Source organism: Dicentrarchus labrax, unplaced genomic scaffold (assembly GCF_905237075.1).
Source record: "Dicentrarchus labrax unplaced genomic scaffold, dlabrax2021, whole genome shotgun sequence".
NCBI classification, from domain to species: Eukaryota; Metazoa; Chordata; class Actinopteri; family Moronidae; genus Dicentrarchus; species Dicentrarchus labrax.
In genome coordinates this window covers 5876025-5900607 of record NW_026136723.1, presented here as the reverse complement: position 1 = coordinate 5900607, position 24583 = coordinate 5876025, and the positions used below count along the sequence as shown (strand labels likewise).

Here is a 24583-nt window from a genome sequence, read left to right as displayed (position 1 = left end):
TGTTTTTTTTTTCATATCCTATTATCAATAAATATTCCAGTTCCTCGTATGGATAGCAGTTCACTTCTATCTTCTAAAAAAATTAAGAGAAAATTGAATTGTACCTGTGTCCATGTCCGAACAGGAAGCTCTGTGATCTCGATGGTGTTCCTGTCTATGACAGACACCTCTCCACTGACCAGGTACTGGTTCTGACCCAGTTCATGGATCACCCCTTTGAAGTTTTTGTAGCTGGGAAGCTGTTTGGTGACAAAAATTACACAAAGAGAAAAACTAAGAGAATGTTCTACATTTCCATCTAAACAAAGAACTTAGTCTGCTGCCTGCATCCACACTGCATGCAACAGGCCATGAAGGTCCATAAGCAACCAGGGACACTGCTGTGTACTGCCAACATGCTTGGGGCTGCCAAAAATGTTCCTTTGTTATGTTTTCACACACGTGTGATTCAATGTTAGGCAAACACATAGTCAACTACTACATCCAGACTCCTAATTCTCTCAGTTTCTTTGAAGGAGTGCAGGAGTAAACAATTCAGATTCATTCATGCAGCAACGTTCTCAAGTTTTCTGAGAAAATATATGAAGTCTGATTGTTCACAGGAACTGTAAATAAACTTAGCACAAAAAGTAAGGAAATTTGTGTTTGGTTGATTATTTGTCTGTGGTAACAATGCTTTTTGGCAATAAATCTTATGGAAAGCCTGTTTAGTTCCCTTTCAAATGGTGCCCCATTTGTAAGGAACATGCATTTGTGGGATAAGCAGCAGAGCTGAGTATGTGGGTTGCGCCCATGAAAAATTTGCCAAATCTTCTATGCCAATGCCAAACAGGTTATTCTGCCATTGACTCATTTGGTGTTTGGTGGATTGGATGATTGAAGTTTGAACAAACAAGACATATTGGCAATTTAACAATTTATTCATTTCACAAACAGGAGCCTCAGTAGCGTGTGGAAGAACCATACACAGCCACAACAGCCTGGCACCTCCTCCTCATGCTGGTCACCAGCCTGGTCACACACTGCTGTGGGATGGCATCCCATTCTTCAACCAGCATTTGTCGCAAGTCAGCCAACGTGGTTGTGTTGGTCACTCTGGCACGAACAGCATGCCCAAGCTGATCCCACAAGTGTTCAATGGGATTGAGGTCAGGACTGCGGGCAGGCCATTCCATCCTCTCCACTCCCACATTCTGTGGGGGCGAGCGTTGTCATCTTGGAGGATAGAGTTCGGTCCCAGACTGCGGAGATATGGGATTGCCACTGGTTGCAGAAACTCATCTCTATATCTCTCTGCATTGAGATTGCCTCCAATGATGACAACCCTCGTTTTTCCAGTAAGGGATATGCTGCCCCACACCATCACACTGCCTCCACCAAAAGATGTTATTCTATCGGTGCAGCAATCAGCATAGCGTTCTCCGCGTCTTCTCCACACTCTGACCCTATGATCCAACTGCCGTAGGCAGAATCTGGACTCATCATTGAACATAACGTTCCTCCACATGTTCAGGTTCCAGTGCACGTGTTGCCGACACCAGCGCAAACGGGCCTGGCGGTGAAGGGCTGTCATTGCACGACTCATGGCAGCCCTATGAGACCGGAGATTGGCTGCGTGTAGTCTGTTCCGGATTGTCTGGGTAGAGAGTCGTCGGCCATATCGTCCTGCCAACCTTGACTGCAAATCCAGTGTTTCTTCTATGTTGATTTTGGAGCGGCGGCCCGCCGCTGTTAAATTTCTGCCGCCACGGCATCAGAAATGGGGCAGACGCACAATGTAGTCACGCTTGCTTTTTAAATGATCCTGCCGACATAATGCACCCCGTTGGCTGCTGCTCACATTGCAAAGTAGAACTATTCAGAGGTTATTGGGGCTGTCCAGTTTAACTCCACATACTGTTGTGTTGATGTAGTTTATTGTCAAAACGTTAGCTTTCACCCAAGTCGACTATTAAACTAACAGCTCCACCAAAAACGTCACCGTGGTGGGGCCGTTTTAACTGGACAACGTTCAACTTGTCAGTTCGGACGGGCCTGCCCCCACTGCTAAAAAAAATCCTAGAGAAAAGACTGAAATATGTAGAAGACAGCCTACGGCACCTAAGTGCTGACAGGGTGAGGAAATGGTCTTCTTGGGGTGTCGTCTTCTTGGGACGCCCACTTTGCGGCCTGTGTTTGACATCCCCCGTTATATGGAACTTGGCCTTCAGTTTGGAGATGGTACTAGGGCTCACTCCAAATAATGCCGCAACTTGGTTTTGTGGAACACCAGCTTGAAGTTGCCCTACTATTGCCCCATTAGTTGCCCAATCGGGTGCCAATCACCCCCAGGTGCTATCAGTGGTACCAGAAGCTCAAAACAAGTGTCAATAGCAACAGCAAAATAACCTGTTTGGCAATGGCAGAAAAGATTTGGCAAATTTTTCATGGGTGCATCCCACATACTCAGTGCTGCTGCTCATCCCACAAATGCATGTTCCTTACAAATGGGGCACCATTTGAAAGGGAACTAAACAGGCTTTCCAACAGTATAAGATTTATTGCCAAAAAGCATTGTTACCACAGAGAAATAATCTACAATCAACACAAATTTCCTTACTTTTTGTGCTCAGTTTATAAAAATATGTAAATATAATGATAGACACTAAAAATAAATGAATTTAAATAGCTTGCTCAATGCAGAATATAAGAAAACAACCATAGCATACCCCATAAATATAATAATCTGATATTGAAATATGAAGAACTGCACAAATCTAAAAGCAGCCATTCATCTGTTTCACACAACAGCATTCCAGGAAAAGAATGTTTGTATTTTCTTTAACAAGTTTAATAATCGCATCATGAGAATTACTCTAAAATATATAATCTAATCTTATTGAGGCTACACTCAGGTACCCTGACACTGTACATGTAATCATTTATGCATTTTAGGCACTCACATCTTTCTGATTGGCTATTGTTTATTGATTCTTATTCACCCATAAATTGTCTTATCAGTTGTAATGGCTCACTGAACTCATGAGGCTTTCCTGTCCATGTGTTTAATAAATTGTCTATCCATGGTTAGAGGTGGGTAGTATGAATAATAATAAATCACACAATATGTAATTTGTAATATGTCAATACTGACAATGTATCCCATATATGCTTTGATATGGTGTATTCTCTGTAAAAGTATGTCTGTATATAAAACTACACATTGAATGGATTCTTTTTGGCAGAATTAAATACCTGACAAATAAATGTACTGTATGGTATTACTCTTATATACTGTAAATTACTTAATGACATACAACAGTTCTGCTCATCATGGGTTTGTAGCATTATCCTCAATGACCAACCAGAGATAATAAGGATAAAAGCTACCCCAGTATAAAGCGTAAACAGTGTTAAGACATTATCATATCACACAACCCTACCCATGGTCTATCAGAAATTAGAGACTCATCAATCAAGTCAAACAGAATTCAAACATGAGTGAGGACTGAGAAACCATTCATTCACCCAGACTGTTTACCATTGGCAGGGGGTCTTGGTGCTTCAGCATGCGGTTGATGTTGTTGACGATCTCTCTGGGGTCGTAGTTGGAGATCTTACATGCCCAGCCAGTCCCGATGCCCTCGGCGCCATTCACCAGCACCATTGGAATGATGGGAATGTACCACTCTGGCTCCACCTTCTGGTTGTCATCATACAGGAACTTGAGCAGGTTGGAATCCAACGCTGGGAACAACAGCTTGGCAAGAGGACTGTGGAAAGGAGATCACCAATATAATACTTTATATGACATTGTACAATATTTTAATCAATCTTTACTTTAGAGTTTATATGAAGGTTTCAGAGAAGAAACTAATTCTGTGAAAAATCACATAGAAAAGGCAAAGGTATGACATGGTTTCGGCATGTTAACGTATTACATTTAAGACTTTAAAACCATTATGAATGCGATTTAAGACCTATTGTACGGGTATACTGGCAAGATATGAAGGAATATCAGTATTGGGTCCATGTCGTATGGCTTTTGTAGTTGTTACACTATGATCAATACAAATATATTCCTAAAACACATTTAAAAAGAGAGACTCAGAAATGCAACTTTATACAAGTAACAATAAATCAGAAGATCATTTAAATAATTTTAAGGCCTAAAATTCAGATTATTGGATTTTAGACTTTTAAGACCCAGCTGACACCGTATATAAACAAAATAATTATTATATTCATCAATGCTTTACCTGAGCATGGTGAAGATGTAACGAGGGCTGGCAGCATCTTTGCCTCCATTGATGCGAGTACCAAACTGACCCAGTGGCTGCAGGATGTTCACATTATTACTGCCCACAAAGTTCTGGGCCAAGTTCACTATGGTCATCATGAGAGCTTGCTACAGGGACAAATGGGAAATGGGTGGTCAGAAATAGTCAATAGAACAGAACTCAACACGCTAGCTCACAAAAGAAGGCTATGTAAAAGACTCACTTGTTCTGATTGGCCAAATAAATACTACAGTAAATGTTTAACTCGCGTCAAGATCCATTATTTTACACTGGATGGAACACTGAATAGAATCTCAAGCTAACCTGCTAACTACTCATCTTCCCCATTGTTATAATCACTCTCACACTGTGTCACATGTCTGGAAGACACTGAGTTGACTGTACCTCTCCATGATGGTAGGCAGACATCTCTGCCACTGAACCAGCCAGCTGTGCTACCTTCACCTCCCTCTTGTCATTCCTCTTCATGCAGGTGAACAGCACCTTCCTCTGGCCCGGCTTTAAACCTGGAAAGACACAATTCCCGTCATCAACACATCACCATTCTTCCACAGTCAGAGCAGACAGTAATGGTTGTAACCATAGTAGAGCTGCCCTCTTATAGTCAACTTTACCATTAGTCCCTTAGACTAATGAAAAGTAGGTCCACTAAGTTTCTTCTGATAGTCGCAGAAACGTCAAACTCCATTCAGAAGCTGCGCGCTGACAGCGGGTCCAAAGTATCAGTTCCATCAAACGTGCAACTAGTCAACTATTGGCTTTATCTAATAGGAAATCTTTAGTTGGGGGCAGCCCTAAACCACAGTATTTTTCCAAAAGGATGACTGTTTGTCACAGTGAAACAGTTCCCAGAGATCGCATGCGTATACATACCGTCAACCAAGGATGGAATGGATCTTTCATTGTCAGAGTTGGAGAACAGGATCAACTCTTTGTTGATGAAGTCATTGTAGGAGAGGTGCCTGGCCTGAGTTCCATACAGATATTGCTGAAAAAGTTAAATGAATACACATTTGTTGTAGCACAGGAATAACTCTTCTGAAGTATCAACAAATCTACAATGATTGTTTTTCCAGTTCAAACATATCTGAGGAACATCACACCAATTATTAAATTCCATCTAATTAGTTTGTGAAGTTTGGTCCAAAACATTCCCTCAGTGGGAGCAGCACACACACACACATAACAACCAAAACATACACATTAACACATCTCGACTTTCTTTCCCTCATAACTGCCTCACACAGCTTTGAGCAAAGCCACAAACCTCCGGCAGGCCGTGCATCCTCCTCTGGCGTCTGTCCTCCATGAAGTTAGTCAGCCACTCCTTCCTGTCATCTGTCTTCTTCTTACTGAAGGCCTGCAGCAAAACAAGCACAACACAACAGCTCAGCCTCCATTTACTACATTCTGTAGTCTGTAGAGTATCATCAGTATCATGTTTGTACTCTTCTCTACTTACTTTATTTACTTATTTAAAAAAAAGCATAATTCTTGTACATATGAATGTTTAGATAATATTGTATCTATAACATAATATAATATAATATAAGATGGGCATCACTGTAGTAGTATACTTGAACAAGCAACATAAACTCTGAGGCCAGAAAAATGGGACCTCCTGTAGAGTGTAATCAGTCCAAAAGAATACCCCCGCCACAGACCTTACTTTAACAGGCTAATAATGTCAGGAGAGGAGCTGACTCAGGTGTAGTAAATTTGATCTTTGAATACTGTACCGTGTAGGGGTGGGCGATATGGGCAAAAAATAATATCTCGTTATTTTTTGGGATTTTGGCGATAACGATAATCAGTCGATATCCTTTAAAATGTGATTGGAATTGTCTGAGTTAGGGCTTGTGTCCACCAAACGCGTTTTTAGCGCTGAACGCTCAAAAACTCTTTTCCGAGCGCCCAGTGGCGTTAAAAGTTGAACAGATTTGAACTTGAAGCGCTCTGAGCGCTGCGCTAAACATTTATTTTCGAAACCAAACCATTTCCATGCCAGAGAGGTAGACCCACGTCTCGGCACTAAATCATCTGAAGTACCGGTAGCTTCAGGGACTGGAGATGCTTGCATTTTCTTTCTATCATCACAACGCGCTGCTAAACTGTTGCAAGGAGGATGCTAGCGAGAGGTCATGTGATCACGTCATGTGATCACGTAGGCCCACTAGTCGTGTGACTGAATCCTGCCATGCTGTAGAGAGCGTTGCTGCACCGTGTATTAAGTGGATGTGAGGAGTTTCCATGTGCATTACAATATTTTTGGCGAAGTTATTTAAATACTCGATAATGGAAATTTGCACATCGTCAAAACAACAATGACGATATTATCGCCCACCTCTAGTACCGTGTGTTATATTTTAAAAGGTAGGTTTCAGACTCCTGCTCCCCTAGAGCAGTGATTTCCAACCAGAGGTACTTGTACCCAGGAGGAACTTCTGCAGTTGCCAACATATTTACTGAGTCAGCTATAACACCTGAACACTAAAATTACACAGCTAGCAAGCAGACAAGTGAATGAATGGTTGAGATGTATAGCTAATTATCAACTTAATATTCTTCAACTATTTGTCCATGACTTCTTAAACTAATGCTTAATGGTCAAATAGGTACAAGTAACTGATATATGACTGAAATTAGCTTAACACAATGGTTAAACAGCTAAAAGTATTCAATGGTTACAGAGCTAAAAGTAGTGGATACATTGTTCAACAAGTTAAAAGTAATAGATAAATGGTTGAAAATGTTTTTATTGTTAGCTAAAAGTAGAAAGAAGAAAATCTGTGTAAGATCTAAAATAGTGGATAGATTGTGTTAAAGCTGCAGTAGGTAACTTTTATAAAAATAGCCTTTTGTCATATTTTCTGAAACTTTCACTATATCCTGACAGTAGTACATGAGACACTAGTGCTCCTAATGGCATTTGTAAGAATCCACCGGGCCTGAAAGAAAACAACCAATCAGAGCTGAGAAAGATACAAAGATACTTTGGGTTGGTGGCTTGAAGATAATGGATTGTTGAGTCTCATTCACAGCGTCAAATATATTTCTGGGCTCTGATTGGTTGTTTTCGTTCAGTAATGGATTAATGGCTGCAAAGTCCAGTTTCTACCACTTAAGTGGTTACAGTGCACGGACAAAGCTGTCTAAACTTAACATTTACAGTCAGCTGTATTAAATTATAACATCTAATTTAAAATCAATTCAAATGAAATGTGTTTAGAACATGATAGGTGGTGTTGATGAAGGGGTGCTTTAACTCAAACAGGGCTGTGGGGGTAAGTTAGAAGAAAGGGTTGGGAGCCACTGCCCTACAGAGCAGTATATACTGTAACTGTAGCATTAAACTGACCAGAGTAATGGCAGCATCGTCCTCTGCTCCGCTGTATCTGAATGTGATGCGATGCTTCTCCATGTCAGCAAAGTATTCCTTCGCCTCTTTGCTTGTACTTGTACCCAAACCTGGAACATACATTTTACAGTTTTAAACATGTTTTTAAAACTAGAACATAATGTTCATTTGCAAAGTGGATATTGATACTGCATATTTAAATATTTATACTTGAGTTATCAAACCTTTGTAGTACTTTATATGCCAGGTTTTATAGTTCTCTGTTTGTTTCTTCCATTCATCAAACTCTGGAATGCTGTAGAAGGCCAGCTCCTGCTTGTTCTTGGTCGCCTGCAGAAAACAGATTGTCAGTGAGGTCCAGCTTTACGGTACTGTAACTGTGCAACAAATATTTCATGCAAATCTGTGACAAACAATCCTTTTTAAAAAGTGCCCCACAGATTTATCATTTCACTCCTACATCATTATCATACGTGTGATAGACAGTTTGAAACAGAAAGGATCCACACCTTTTCACAGCATACTGTGCGAGTGTATTGAGATGGTAATGTATCTTACTTTGACAATGGGTGTGATGAATTCCTCCAGGAATGTGTGTTTCAGTAGGGATGGCCAGTTGTGGTGGAAGAAGTTGATAAGAAGACCTTTGATATGGGAGCCATCTTGATCCTGGGACAAGATGAGAAATGTTAGAAATACTGCTTAACGGCTGTTAAATTATACCAAAGCTCTCTGTGTGTGTGTGTGTGTGTGTGTGTGTGTGTGTGTGTGTGTGTGTGTGTGTGTGTGTGTGTGTGTGTGTGTGTGTGTGTGTGTGTGTGTGTGTCCACGAGACAGGTCACCTGATCCGTCATGATCATGATCCTGCCGTAGCGCAGGCTCCTCAGTGACTCCGGGTCATCGTAGCTCTTTTTATATTGCAGGCCAACAATTTTGATGATGTTGTTAATCTCAGCATTTTCCATGATCTGTTGACAGAAAGGGAAACGTCAGATGTAAGACAGGAATAATAAAGCTCCATTAAGGGGAGACACTGCAGATGAACAGGGTAAAATAAACTTGTAAACTAACTGCAATATATCACCATGAAACTTCCCCAGTGTACCTACATTAAAACTATTATTTTACTTTAGTTCTAAAATTGTATGTTTAAATATACAAATGAGGCATTAGGAATATAATGTCAGAGAAATCAGGCTATGTAAAATATATGAACAAACCCATGTAGAAACCTTCAGACTATAGACAGGAATAAGACTGGAAGGCTTGGTGGATGTAAGTGCTACTGTTTTTTTTATGGTTTAGAGTGAGAAAAAACTCATTTTGAGAAAATGGCCTTTTAAAAAAAGATATGTCTTGTGAAATTCCATACATTTCAGGTGAATAGGCTAAAAATGTTATCACTAATAGACCATTAGCATGAAACTTTCCCAGTTGATTATTTACATTAAGATGTTTTTTTTGTATTATGTTAAGTTTCCTAAATTTTACGTATGACATTCAAATGAGGAATTTTGATGGAATCCACAGACACAAATAGACAAAGTGAAGTAAAATAAACACATAATTTGTATTTTGGGTGTTCCTTTTTGCTTTAGTGTCTCGCCTTAAGCTATAATAAGTATTGAATTATGTAAAAGGGAAGTAGATTATTCCCTCTGAGAATAAATCCCAGCCTATGCAGACTTTGGCTGATTTCAGCTCATTGATTTGGCAAAACTAAAACAATGCTGGCTCATATAAACTGTGGGTAGAGGCCTCCAGCACAGGAGCTGACACAGACTAACCACTTCCTCAGCAGGAAAGGGAAAGTGTTGAAGTTAATGTGCAGGTGGTAACAAAAGCACAACATTTAAGCAACCAAAAAAAGAGCCAGACATTTCTCAGTAGTTAACACCAAACCAGTGCTAACAGGACAGGGAATATTTGACATACATTTGGAGCAGGCAGAGCAAAGAGATACCCATGTTGGATGTTTAGTGTGCATCTGTTCGGGGATCTAACAGGCAGCAGGCCAGGCTTCCTCTTCCTAGATTATGGCGCACCGCCATTGTCTAATTTCCTCTGCTATAGTTTCATAACGAACCGAGAATATTTTTACACTTCTCTCCAACATTGTGTTTTGCACCGTTGCTTCAGTATCAGTGATCGATCTCCACTCCTGTACAGCAGGAGTTATTAAAACAGAATTGTGGGTAAAAACAAAACAAAAACAAAGTTGAGTTGTGTTTTTTGGGCGACTTTATAAAACTTACTAAAAAGTGTCATCCTGTGGGAAACACTGGAACACCATCAGCACATCTTCAAACACTTCCCATCTCATTTTCTGTGCAGTTATGTCAGGTCCTGTTCTTCAACAATACACTTCTTTGAAAGTCTACAAGAGCTTTGTACCTTGCACTCTTCTAATAAATATTTAACAATTTTTTGTTGTAGTGAATGGGAGAGTCATGGAGTGTCATCCTAGTTTTCATGACACCACTCTTAAATTTGTTTAGTAGGGCATGCTGGGGCATTATGACCCTGGAAAATGGGCACATTTCCTCAAAACCCCAAAACATGCAAGCACTGAGACCTCTAAATGACCTTATAGAGCCCCGCTTTGTTTAACATTTTGGCTAGTTTGGGGCACTGAGGGCACCCATTGCTGCCTACGGATGAACAATCAGTAAACGCACTCAGATGACCTCAGATGACCTTTTTTGTTGAACTGTACTCACAGAAACAGACACCAGTCAATCTGTACCTGTGGATGAGCTTTGACTCGGCTCCTCTTTGCTGGTGCACTTCAAAAATGTTTAGCATGTGCTTTCATGGTATTTGAAACCATTTATTTTAACAAACTAAATCATTCGAGTCATGTTCCTCCAATGTCAAACTGTCCAACTTGCTTCAATGAAAGCTGACTACTGTGCTAATAGTCAGAATTAAAGCTCAGAACCACTCACTTTTTCAGCTGTGTTTGTAAGAAAAATCTAGTTATTTTAAAGCCATTTTAAAAACTGCTTTTTCACATTCTGGTACCTGCTTGTGTGTTGCCTCTCGCACATTTAGGATCTTTCCTCTCAGTGGGAACACCCCGTAGCGATCGCGTCCGATGACTCCTAGTCCAGAGACAGCCAGAGACTTGGCTGAGTCTCCTTCAGTGAGGATCAGTGTGCATTCAGAGGAGTGTTTGCCACCTAGAACATGAAATGTTCGAGAAATGGGAAAATAAATAATTGATCCACTATTTATCATTGTATATTTTTCTGTGATAAAAGCATACAGCCCATTCTCATTTCTGTCACATTCTCATCATCGCAGAAATTTTGGAAAGCACAGGTGTTAATGATAACATTAACAGAGATTTCCTGAGCCAATTCTTAGTATGGGTATCAGCTAAAATAAAGCCGTTCTAAATCTGATCCTTTCTTTACTGCACTTTTTACCGTGTTTTGGCCACCTCAGCCTGCTATAGCTGAAACAGCCTACAGTGCAAGTATTTTATTTGAATATCTGGATATTGCACTTCGTAATTAATTAATTATAAAGCTGTTTGTCAAACATTTGACCAATTGCTACTTTGCTTGGTGTTCAGCTACCATCAATAAAACTCAACACTTGCAAATTTCACATTAAAAGTCTACCAGGAAAGGGAGGCCTTGAACTGAATTGAAAATTAATTCATCATGACATGTTTACATGAAAGATTTTGCATTAACAGCAACCAGAATGAAGAGAGATGTCTTATCAAAATATACCTAAATAAACGAGGAAGGTCAGCAATAACGAATCTGACCACTATTAGAGATGTTATATTTAATATTCCAGATGTTATGAGGATTAAAGTAATTCCCATAATGCTCAAACAATGCACTCCTGAAACCTTGCAATGCCTTTCATAACCAAGAATGTGCTGTGCAAACCTCTCTCTATTCCACATCAACATTTATGTTTTAGTTTAAGAGGCTACAAGCACAGCTCTGCTGTCAGTGGTGGACAATGAGGGTAACACACATTAATAAATAATACCACTGTTAACACACCAGCATCATTGGCGTCGTCTAGCTTGGGGATGCCTTTGATCTTGCTGTGCTTCACAGATGAACACTTCTTATTCAGCTGTGTCTGAGCTTTGAACTTCACCCAGTTGAGTATACTCTCAACGATCCCACAGTTGGTTGCCTGTGGGTGACAAAGAGACAGAATCCTTTCATGACTGATGCCCAGTTATTTGAGAAACTAAAAACAAGAGTGAGGAGTTAAAAGCGAATGAGAGGTTTCCTTACAGCCCTGACAAACTTGTCTGACAGAAGGCACTTGGACCCAAAGCTCTTGGTCTGGAGTGTCATGTTCTCCTTGGTCTGGGAGTCAAAGGAGGGGTTCTCGATCAGCGCGTTCACAAACACCCAGATGTGGTTCTTCACCTGAAGCACAAAATGAAAGCAAGTTTTCAACATGTAATGAAAGCCACTGTAAGTTCGAAAATCCTGTATAAAATCATTGGTCCCCCTACCTGGAAGGGTTTGACTGACACTCCTGCCTTGTTCTTCTTCTTCACCACTTCAATAAGTTTGGACACTATCTGGTCCACCACATAGTCGACGTGTCTGCCACCCTGAGACATACACACCCATTAGTGTCAGAAGTTGTGTGAGTAAACATGGAAGCAAAGAGTAAGGATGAGTTTCTCCCAGTGCTTCATTGTTGATATTTAGATACCTTGGTAGTGGCTATGCTGTTAACAAAGCTGATTTGTTGGAATCCCTTCTCGCTCATGGTGAGGCAAACCTCCCACCGATCATTCACAGTCTCATTCACCACCTTGAGTGCCACACCCGTCTCATCCAGTTTGTCCTTCACATACAGATCCACATAGCTGCGGAACCCATTCACCTTTAGTGACAGAAAGGACTGATAGTGAATATTACTTATTGAAGCTAACACAATTTTAAACTCATTTCAGGCCTCATTATTATTATTATTATTACAATAACAACAACAATTATAATAACAGACGGAGAGATGAAAACATTGATGAAAGACCGAAACAGATGGTCTCAAGGGTTGTTATCTTTCACCATTTGTACAACTGTCATCAAAATGGATACACCTACACAAGCATGCAGGTATCTGAATATGTAACTGGAAAGATGTTCCACTAAAAATATATTTTATGACGCATTTGCACATTTAACTGGAAAAATCGACAAACTTGTCAGTAGCAAAAACAGCCTTTTCAATTTTAACAAACATGATGAAATCAATCAATACTTAGAAAACAAGATTAGAAAGGTTTAGTATGTGCTGTCCACACACATAACTAGTGGCTATTAATCATTGGTTCTGTGGCTGTGTTACTTTCTGAATCCACACAGTAATCTACATCTAAAATAGCTACATAACCAGATGTACAAAGCTATTTTCAGATATACCAGAAATGCCAGAAAGACTTTTCATCTTCATCATCATCATCATCATCATCATCATCATCATCATCAGGACCCAGCAATAATAGAAAACCTAAAATCTGGTTAATATTCCTGTTCATGGACTATAAACACAATGACTGATACCTCAAAAAACAATTTACAACTAACTAATGTATCAACTGTAATGACATTTCAACCTTGGATTAATATTTAGATACAAATTTAAAAGGTAGTACAGTACAACTAAGAAAAGAAATGTGTGATCAGATGAAGAAAGAGACGTACAGGTAATTTTTTCCCGTTTAGCGAGACTTTAACGCCCTTGCAGGAGCCGGCTATATCATATGCTCTGCGGGTAAGAAGAGCTACAATATCCTTGTCCAGCTTCTCCATCTTGAACTTGGACAGGTCTGGCTGAAACGTCACGCAGGTGAAATCGTCCCCATCAAAGAACTTGATCTTGGGGTCAGAAGTCTTGCTCATGTTGTTCTGCCATGTCTGAGGATGGTAAAACACATGGTAACATACACACATACCTGCTGTTGACAAGTTGTCATATCCACTTCTAAGTGATGTATATAAGATTGTTTATAACATTTTAAATGACACAAGTATATGCACAATCCTCACCACAAATTCAGCCCACCCTTACTGTATCGAGAGCATTTAGTCTATCTCCCAAACAACTGTAATATGAAACACCCACTGACCTATTGCCGATACAAACCTGGAGGGTGCAACCACAAAAAGTGATAATATAAACAACCTTACCTGAGATATGATCACATGTCAAAACCCTATAAAACAGCAATTACTTCATTGTGGCAGTGAAGATTTTGTATTGAAAGCAGTTATTACAGTCTGTAAGATTATAAGCCCGTCATTGCCTTGGGGTGACTATAATTGAACTGAAGTTGCAGTGGAGCACGTTAGCAGCTGCTAACTGCAAACTATGTTCGACATACAGAACATTTGCTGCATTTACTGCCTGTACAGTACAAAGCACGAAATATGCCCTGTTCTTCAAAAACAAAGCTTTCAAACCATCAAACCATCAAACCACCTATAACAGAAGAGACGCCCTCACCTGTTTGAAACTGTGTCTGTATTCCTTGCAGGCAGTTTCCACTGTGAACTTGGTACTGAAGATGTTGCAGAGTTTAGCACCGTACCCGTTCCTTCCACCTGGGGTCAAACAAACCGTTAGCAACATTCACCTATCTGAACTAACTTCAATAACCACTGATAAAACTGTTAGATGGCTCCCCTCACCTGTGACCTTCTTCTCATCATCATCATAGTTGCTGGAGGTGAGCAAATGACCAAAAATGAGAGCTGGAACATACATCTTCTCATCCTTGTGCTCCACCACAGGTATTCCTTTACCATTGTTCCAAATAGAGATGGTGTTGGACTCACTGATGGAGGCAGAATAAAGGGCAGGATAAGCTACAGAGGCTATGTGAATAGAATTTGCTGACAGACAATCTGAAATGTATTCATGTGGAGTACTGAGTATTGAACCTCAATACTTTTTGGTACCAACTGAAATGTGTCTTAGTCACCACAAAAGATAATAAAAGTGTTCTTGATTTAAACAATAATTATGCAATTTTAGACAGCATTTTATTTTTCCATTTCCTCAATGTGACAAAAAATGTTTTTTTTTAAAAACGTAATGTTCATCAGTACAGAAACCCAGTGATTGTATTGGAACCAATATCAAAAAGCTAGTGATTACCTAATTTGAGTCTAGTATTTGCATGAAAGTCACTTTATTACCCTAATAATTGGTTCTGCTCCGTGTTTATAGCATTAATTGACCCTTCTTAAGTCTCTTAGGCTCTGTTCTCCTTGGTTGTCTTTTCAACATAGACAAACTCTGCACAGCATATGACCAAAGCTTGCTCAACTGTTACTGGAGCACAGAGCAAAAAGATCAGGACTTAGGAAGGGTCAATTGCAGCAGTTGAAGGTAGTTCAAGAGAAAAATCAGGACATTCTGTCCTGTGGACCAAAGGGACACAGTTAACAGTTACTTCTTCCAAAAAATTGGTTGGGAGGATATACATTTTGGGCCATATCTACATCATCCCTTCCAATCCTTCACATCCCTATTCTATTCTCTCCATTGCCTCTGCTGCCTCTGCTGAGGTTGTTAGCAGTGAAATGAGAGTTAGTAGCAACTAGGTTTATAGGAATTCTGGATGACAGAAATGTGTTTTTTTTATAAGCATACATCCAGTATAGACAGGAGGAAAGACTGTCAATGATCAAGAGGTAACGGTAAGGTGTGGGCCTATGTCTGGGAGTAAATGCCTGTTTGAATATGCAAGAGGGTTGTGTTGAAACTGAATCTGTCAGTGCTCCCTCCCACCTCTTAATATGATATGATGCAGCTAGGTTTGTGCTAACTGAAAATAATGACGTGAAGTGCTTAATACGCTCACCCACCAACAGGTTAAGGGAGCAGTATAGAGAAGAGCATTAACATCTCTATAAAAGCAGGTTAGCAGCAGAGAATGCGGCAAGGCTAATGGTATCATTTATACGGCAATGGACATTAGAGAGCAGCAGCCCAGCTGAAGGACACACCGCTGTTTAAGCAGTCAGATGTGAAAGCAGTTGGCAGGATCTGGGTGAGCCGCATATAAAACAAGAGCTCAATGCATTTCAGCAGAGGTTCATTATACTGTAGTTTTGCCTGGATCCATCTCAAACCTCCACCATGTGCTGCATGTATCCTCCAAGCCCAGGTGAATACAGGCCTCCAGAACAAAATCACAACAAAAGGAAAAAAGCATTTTCCTTCCAAAAGGAGCTGCCTGTTGCTCTTGTAGGATGTAATGAGCTCATAGTAGTTGTGGAAAAATTAACATGACATTTTGTAGAAAAGCTAGTCATGGGACAAGAAAGAAATGATCAACTTTTAGTCGAAATCCAACATGTGGAGGTGACATGCAGTACAGCATTTTGTCAAGGTACACACAATAGTAAACTCTTTTTGGTAATTATATTATGAAACATTGTACTCACGGATCAATGGTGATCTTGATGTTGGTCATGTTCTTGTCTCTTTGTTTGTTGTCTGCTGCATTGACTGTCAAGGAAAAATAAACATCAACATAAAAGTTATAAAAAAAGAGACTATCCAAGATGATGCTTTGATAAATTGTACTTAGGCTGCTAAGTCTGTAATGTCAGAAAACAACAAAAAGTGCCACCAAATGTCTTGTTTGCCAACCAACAGTCCAAACTCCAAAGCTATTCAATATACAATTATAAACTACAGAAAAAGGCTGGAAATTCTCATGTCAAGCTTCAAGCAGGGAATGTTCCATTTGCTTAAACAATGACTTAAAGGATTTGTCAACATGTTTCAGTACTACACTAAACTAAAAAAATATGCGCTCCATTTCCCTCATGAATGGTTTTAATAAAGAATTTCACTGGCGTATTATAAAGATATATAAAGCACTACTGCTGTAAATGATTCCTTAGAGGACAATCTTAAAGGCCCTGCACACCCACACAACTGTTTTCAACTGTACAGAGCTGTGGGAGTTACAGGATGTCAGTTAACTTCACTAACTGTGTAAATTGTCCTGCCTGACAATAACAGGGATGTTATTTAAGCACATTGTATATACCCCCACATAATCCCTAAACAGACATGAAATCAGGCCACATAGTGTAAGTGAAAACACATTTAGGTGGAATGTGGCTTTTTTTGTAAAATTTTGTAAACAGCTTTTAATTTAACTCTTTGAAGAAGAAAAAAAAAATGGAGGCCTAACCGGATCACAGTCTTTATTCTTGATAAAGAACATGAGATGCCGTGACATGCGGTTGAAAGGTCCAGAAAGGGCTAGTGAGTGGACCTCGAGTTCAGATTTTATGGTCAAACTAATTCTTCAATAGGTGAGGATATGAATGATTTTTAGTCACACCTCACATGACGAGAAAACAGCAGCAATGTTGGAGATTGTGTGGGCCCTAGAGCAGGAAAGATTACGCACAGTCCAATGAACTCAAGTACCCCTTCATCAGCACCACCATTTATGATCCAATTGTGTTCATTTGAATTCATTCAAACTTTTAACTATTATTAATCATATACAAGTGGATATTATAATGATATTGTAAATGTTACAATATTTTCATACTATTGAACTCTATGTTTAGCTTGATTTAGTCAAGTTTGCATTCAGACAACAACAACAAGTGTATTACCTTTAGCTAATTATTTCAATTATGTATCCATTACTTTTAGCTAAACATTTTATCCCTTCTGTTCTCTCGCAAACTAGGGTTCACGCACTCTTAACTGCAATTAGGACAGCTTAAAACACCTAAATTAATCATTATAGCTGACTCTTTTATTTTTTTAAATCAGCTAATAATGGGAAATTTATATTATGAATTGGGATTATTAAACCACAGACAATAAATTATGGGTCTATAATAATACTTTTGAATTCTTAAGCAAAATGTTTGATAGGCTTTATGTTCTATGACAGCCAAAGTATGTATGTATATAACATCTGAAGAGTAAGAAGTGTTGTTTGTTTCTGTTGTGTAAACAACAGTGATGTCAGGTAGATTAGGTCAGAACAGAGCTATGGAATATTAAATCATCAATCTAATTCTTTCTTGTCAACAAGTGTGTAAAAACTACAGGTTACAAACCTCTGTTAAAATACAGAACTGTGAAATTATTGGTTATTTTATCGATATCTGCAATGAGAAGCAGGTCATTATAATAATGCTACTCCTCAATCTCTCCACGTACCCCTCGGCAACAGCAGAAGTACCCACAGGTGTACAAGCGGTACAGTGGATCAACAATTAACAACGATTAATGAATGATGTCATTTATTATTCTTTGGTTCTAGCTTCTTCAGTGTGAGGATGTGTCTAATTGAATATCTTGCGGTTTTTGGTCTGACTGAACAGGCAGATAAAAGTTGTCACCTTAGTCTATGGTACTTTGTGATGAGTATTTTCAGTATTACAGTACTATGCTTAATAGACTAAACAATTCATTGATTAGTTGAAAAAACAAACAGGTTAATCTATAATATTCCCTGGAAATGAGAGAAATTATCACCATCAGTGCAAACAACAACATTAATATATCTGCATAGAATTAAATACAATATGGATATTAAGGTAATTGAATAATAATTATGTTCCCCATGTGGTTCAGCTCAGTGACTAGTACATGAAACAAAGTATCATTTCACACAGGCCTGAGGAAACTAGAACTTGTATTTTTGCTGAGAGTTGTGTAATGATGCAGACACAGCAGTGATATCCAGACAATGAAACAGTGTCATTAATCAACCACCTTTGTAAACACACAGGCTGAGAGGGCCATGTGTGCACTGATGAAAGCAATCATCAACAATACTCCCATGTGGTGAGCAGCATCATTTAAAAACAGATTTCACTGGTACACTTTACTAGCAGAGGCATTAAGTACTGCAGTACTCCCACATTTTACTGAGTCAGTGAAACTAACATCTAACAGAAAGACTGTACAACTGCTATATTAACCTTTATTTATCTGAGGAAAGCTGACTGAGCACTTGCACTTTACCAGAGGAGATAAATGAGACTGCAGATTCAACTGTGAGCTGCCACAAACACTGAAATGATTTCTCAGTCAACGTTTCACTTCTCACAAATGTCTCCATTCAGTGCATACAAAGACAAGCTCAGTGGGAAACTAATCTCCACAGAGTCCTAGATCAATGCTGAGCAGTGCCAACAGCAGACTGGGATTCAGTGAATGACCCTGGCATTTTTGTAGTCACAATAAGCCTTCGATATCTCAGTTAGGGAAGGACAATCTCTCAAATGACAAATGAACCTTCGTATTAACTGTGCAGATTAGACTATCAAAGGAAGATGAACAGCGTGGATTCACTCACCAAGAATTTCATCAAAGATTTTGTACAGGCCGGGAACGTAGGTGATTTCCCTCTGGTTCATTCCAAGGTCTTCGTCAAAAACCCACAGTTGCTGAAGAAAGATACAAATCATGTTGAGTTCAGAGTGGATGACACATTGGCAGCAGTGACCACAATTCTGCTCAGAATAAACAAATGAGCAGTTAGGTCCACATAGTCATTTGTCAACTTAATATTAGCAGAAACAGATGAACACATTTAAATGTTGATATTCATTTTCCATTACTGACCAATATGTTGAGGGATATAACGACAAACAATACTTTTAGTGATTAAACTATTAATTATTCTTTTAATCATTTAGCACAATAAAGAATGTCTCTTCTTATTTAAGAAGTTTGAACTTTCAGCTGTCAGCACACAAACCTGAATGGGACACTAAACCACATGACAGAAAACAGACTAACCTCCAGCTATTAATTAGCTATTATCTAATGACCTTTGATCCGATATGCATGACCTCGTCATCTAGCTAGCATTAGCCTATATCGCTACATAGCCTACCTATCACTAAATGTCATGGCAGCTAAGTGTCCCAATCATTGTGATGTGGCTGACAGTCCCTTTTTTCCCACCTCATTTGATGCAGTGTAGGATGAAGGAAAAGTAATAGTAATACTAATCACATTTATCAGCCAGCAGCAACTAATGTTATGGGGGAACTATATGTCTCATGATCATTAAAAACTGAAAATTACAGGTAATAAGTGATTATGACAGAATCTTTATGACCTGACAGACTATGACAAAAAAGTCCGACACGTTCTTTTTTTTCCAGTTAGCAGTTTACGCAGACTGAGGCAGAAAAAAAAAAGAGAGAAAGAGGGACATTACTGCCCTTAAACAAATAATTTATATAAAGATTATTGCAAAACTAAGTGTAAACTTTACTTAGTAACACATAAGTGAAGAACAGTATTGGATGAGAGAAGCAAACTCAGTAAAGTAACAGCTTTTTGCCTTTTACGCAGAATTTTCTGTTTTGAAGTAATTTGTGTTGTTCACACATGCCAGGACAGAAGCTGCAATTCTCATGCTATATTTAGCTTGAGAAACTCTGCAAGAAAGGAAGTTACGTGTTGCACAAGAAGACCGTTTACTACAACATGCTGCTGAGTGATCTTGTCGTCTTCTCTTCAGCGAGGAGGGAGAGTAGTTCTGTAATTTCAGCCTAGAGGTGACCAATTGAACAATGTTTCTTTCAGGAATCTGTTGTAATTTGCAAGATGAGCAAAATACCTAAAAGTAAGAGGAATAATCCAGATGTTTAGTTCATCACTACTGCACAAATCCTCACAGCAGAGCGCTCCGTCTGTCTTACACCAGTAATAAACACTTCATTACATGTCAAACTGATTTACAGATGTTTAATTTCATGTTTGTGTTTTATATGGGTTAAAATTTGATTTTAATGTGTTAATATTACTCCATTATCTGTCTGTTTGCAATGACGCCCAGTAAGTACCAACAGCCCAAAGGCAGTGGGAATAGCTGAAGCATCAACCAACTTTATATGATTGGGGTAGGCTGGGCAGAAAATGTTACTGAGTCCTCAGTTGGCAGTAGGGCGGGGCGATATGGCTTAAAAATAAAATCTCTGATTTTTTCACACCAAACCCGATTTACGATTTTAATCGATTTTTTTGTAGACTGTTTTTTAGCGGGTGTTTGTGGGCTGTATATCTCGCAGAGAGCAACATTTCTCCCACTCGGCTGCATGCCTCTGCTTGAGGTGCTGGAATAAATTGGTCGTACTGCTACCTTTGGTTGCAACAGCTTTCAAACAAACTTTGCAGTGGGTCGTGGTTTGTTCGCTGTCGGACGCCACAAAACCAAACCAGTTCCAAACAACCGACGACACTGTGCCTTTTTTGAGGACGAGCTCATCCTGGCTTACTGCCATGCTGTGTTTATCTGTGGAGAGGCGGGGGGAGGGGTCAGCGCACTCTGACCTACGGGAGCCCAAAGGGAGCACCGGTGTTGTGGAAGTTCAAGAGAAAACTGATTTTAACTAAAAATAAATCGTGTTTAACTGCAAATTCGAATTAATCGATAAAATCTATTTATCGCCCGGCCCTAGTTGGCAGATTGCCTGGGGATCTTTTACAAAGAAATGTCCAGATGTCCTCTTGTAACATATTGCTAACACATAAAATGAACAATGAACTACAGAATTAAGAACTACAGTGTGAATGGGACTCATAAGTCAACAATAGAAGGCAGTTTGCTCTAGACTAACCTGGGTGATGGGCTCCACACTGCCGATGTATGTGTCTGGACGGAGAAGAATGTGCTCAAGCTGGGTCTTCTTCTGGTACACTCGCTCCACAGACAACTTGGAGCCTGCCTTATCTTTTTTGCCCCCTTCCATCTTGCCAGCATCACCTCTGCCATTCGCAGCCTCCTGTTTGGCAGAATTTGTAATGTTATTAATACATAAATAAGTCTGTTAGAAACACAGGACCTGCCAGAAGATGACTCTGCTGAGCTGTGCTGTTGACAGCAGATTATCAGTGCTCACCACCACAGGGAGAACGCCCCGGTCCTCTCTGTGGCTCTGGTGACAGATATCTAACAGAAGCAAATTACTGGCCATTATACTGTGACTGGAAGGCAGGGGTAGCTCAAGTTGTGTTTATACTGCAGTGAGCTTTAAATCTTCTTTCTATTCCAAACTACTTTCTGATGAGTGGTTCACATCTTGCACTTGCCATCACTGTATGAATGTGTGAATGGATGAATGTGACATGTAATGTAAAGGGCTCCGAGTGGTCAGAAGACTAGAGAGGCACTATATAAGCCATATATTACCATTTAAGAGATACCAGCCACTAGTCCAATATAACAAATCCAAATATTTGGAAACATTAAATACCAAGCTCTAACTGCTGGTGAGCATAAGATGTAAGATTTCTGTAACACTGAAAAGGCAATTCATTAGAATCAATTCATTTTTTAAATACACAACATTTAATTTAATATTTCATATGCAAGACAAAAAAAGAAGCATTTTGTCTCATGGATTGCAAAAATGTAAACAGTAAACATCTCTAAAAACTGAATCAGGTAAAGATTTCCAGAATACCAATGCTTGATATGCATGAAATTTTCCCACAATTTATCTTTAAAGTTTACAAATCATGTCCTATTACATGGCAGTGGGTTTAAAGTAGTGCTGCACGATATGGTAGAAAGAGTTTTGACAGATATTTCTATTGGAATATGAAGCACGATTTCTTACATCTGGAGAACAAGATTTGAAGACCAGGACATCTCTGCATCTCTTCATTATAATGCTGTTACATTACAGCTTCTGCCATTTGCATATTGCACTTGGCCATATTGTAATTTCGATAATATTTCAATTAATTGTGCAGCTCTGATTTAACGACTGGAATGGCGGGAAAGATTCTCCCTCTTGTCCCCTTGATCAAAATAAAACAGGATATCAATACAGGACTGTATGCTGGAGAGACAGACAGCTTTTACAGGTCAATCCATGTGAGGATATTCACAATTATCACGATTACAGTGATAGTGGAAATCACCACAATATAGCGTTTCTTATCACAATACGCAATAACATCTTATTTTCTGCCATCCCTAGTCTAGTGTCCTGTTATAGTGAGTCTTCTAATTTAAAAGGCAAATAAACAATTGCCTATGAAACCACAATTATTAGTGCCCATGTTAATGAAGGTGCTCATAAAATGACTATGCATCAGACTCAGAATCACTTTATTGGCCAGGTATGTGTGCGCATACAAGGAATTTGATTCCAGTTTTACATTGCTCTCAATGTACAAACACAGACTAACAGCATAAATAAACAGAACAAGTTCAACAAAAAAGACATTGACTTATATGTACAGATATATATAAACAAGCATTGGTAGACAGTAGACAATAAATACTGTAATCAATACCTGATACACTCATTGCACAAAAAGACCAGAAACTTAAAGTGGACAGGACCTTTGTGTTTAGGGTTGTAAGAAAATAATAATTTTATTTTGGGATATTGTATTGATTCTCACTGATTCAATCACTAGATAGCAGTGTTGTAAATATAAATGCAGATCTTACTGTTGTGGTGTTTTAACTCTGATTTCATTCATATGGTGGAGACATAGGGTTCACTGAGATAGGACTTTGCATTCACTGTATATAATGGAATAAGCAACGTACCTAATGACAGTTAAAGTTAGACGTAGTGTTCTATTGTATGTTAAATGTACAAGGCAACTTTCTATGGAAGCCAATTTCCGCCAATGTGGCAGAAAAAAAGGATTCTGTAAATCATTATCATGACAAACTATTGACATGGTATCTTAAAATAATGAGAAATCTTCACAATATGTTTTGACTTCGTATCTCAGAATAGTTTCTCATTATTGAGATACGAAGTTAAAATAATGAGATACCAATTCAAAATATTAAAAACGTTTATTATTTTGAGATACTAAGTCATTATTTTGAGAAATATTTTGGCAGAAATGGGCTTCCATAACTTTCGCTTGGTAACCAAGTTTTCTTCGTTTAGTTTCATTCTGTCTTTATTTTGAGGACCCGGAACTGCTGAGACGAGCTGTAATGGCAGTCTCTGCGTTTATCGGGTGTTGATATGTTTGTAAAAAGCGGTCATGCATCAGGGGCTACAGCCTTTGTGACCCGGTCAGGATTTACACTGAGACCGCACCTGGCTGGTCTTTAACTAGCGTAGCCTCCTTATGAGAATAGACACTACCGTTACTGACTTGCTAAGATATTTAAACGCTAGCTAAAGCTCCAGCGACTCGGCTCCTTGTGTTGAGGTGAACATAACAGGTTTATGTCATAAAAACACCATATAGTTAATACAACTATAAGTTAGTTGGATGTACGATAAACTAACTTACCATCCAAGCGAGCCCCCCGCTTCCTGCTGCGCCGTTGGACATCTTCCTTTGTGATCCTAATGTTTGTCCTCAAATGTCTTAAAATGTCTTCAATTCCACTGAAACTAAAAGTCCGTCTGCATAACAAATGTCTCAGTTACGGAAAGGAACCCAGACCTGTTTATCTCCCATGTTCCTTCTCCGTTCGCTTTAGAGATAATCCTTTGAATGTAGCAAAACAAGCAGAGGAGGGGAGAGTAACGCGGCTATTGTTAAAATCGACAAGCGGTGGCACAGTTGGGCCTAAACTTCCAACAAAGATGCTAACCGGGCTACTTGCTACAAAATAAATACTGTACAAAACGCATGCATTAAAATAGGTTTACAATTTTATGTGAAAACTCAACAGAATAAAATATGAGTTTAACAGAATTGCTCTGAAAACGATACACTTAAATACTTTTCATTTAGAAACAAAACGAATATTAGCTAGCAACAGCGCCCGCTGTCCGGCTCCTCCATCTGCAAGATAGACGGCAAATCGTCTCGCGGATAAACTGACCAATCAGGTGGCTGCTTTTCAAAGGCACCGGCATTTGGACCAATACGAGGTCAACATTTAGTGACGCATATTCTTTTTTCAACGCAAGATGGCGGCAAAACTCCACTCAATCTTCAT

General features: G+C 39.2%; 1 protein-coding gene across 3 annotated transcripts in view; it reads right to left on the bottom strand.

The window, feature by feature from the left end:
* The window catches only part of top2b (DNA topoisomerase II beta), a 34102-nt gene extending 9655 nt beyond the window's left edge, over window positions 1-24447 (bottom strand). Inside the window, exons 1-22 of one of the 3 annotated variants that reach the window (XM_051390605.1) lie at window positions 23926-24447; window positions 21267-21431; window positions 18989-19079; window positions 16089-16152; window positions 14325-14470; window positions 14140-14237; window positions 13338-13550; window positions 12343-12516; window positions 12137-12238; window positions 11910-12047; window positions 11667-11805; window positions 10663-10820; window positions 8481-8606; window positions 8197-8307; window positions 7863-7968; window positions 7639-7748; window positions 5548-5640; window positions 5154-5268; window positions 4665-4786; window positions 4239-4387; window positions 3521-3752; window positions 105-239 (exon numbers count right to left, since the gene is read on the bottom strand). In XM_051390605.1, the coding sequence (XP_051246565.1) occupies window positions 105-239; window positions 3521-3752; window positions 4239-4387; window positions 4665-4786; window positions 5154-5268; window positions 5548-5640; window positions 7639-7748; window positions 7863-7968; window positions 8197-8307; window positions 8481-8606; window positions 10663-10820; window positions 11667-11805; window positions 11910-12047; window positions 12137-12238; window positions 12343-12516; window positions 13338-13550; window positions 14140-14237; window positions 14325-14470; window positions 16089-16152; window positions 18989-19079; window positions 21267-21431; window positions 23926-23967 (2829 nt within the window). In that variant the 5' untranslated portion in view covers window positions 23968-24447. Of the gene's footprint in view, window positions 1-104; window positions 240-3520; window positions 3753-4238; window positions 4388-4664; window positions 4787-5153; window positions 5269-5547; window positions 5641-7638; window positions 7749-7862; window positions 7969-8196; window positions 8308-8480; window positions 8607-10662; window positions 10821-11666; window positions 11806-11909; window positions 12048-12136; window positions 12239-12342; window positions 12517-13337; window positions 13551-13823; window positions 13850-14139; window positions 14238-14324; window positions 14471-16088; window positions 16153-18988; window positions 19080-21266; window positions 21432-23925 lie in introns of those variants that run through there. The other 2 variants (XM_051390604.1, XM_051390606.1) reach the window with 2 other exon arrangements.
* Window positions 24448-24583: the final 136 nt, after the last annotated feature.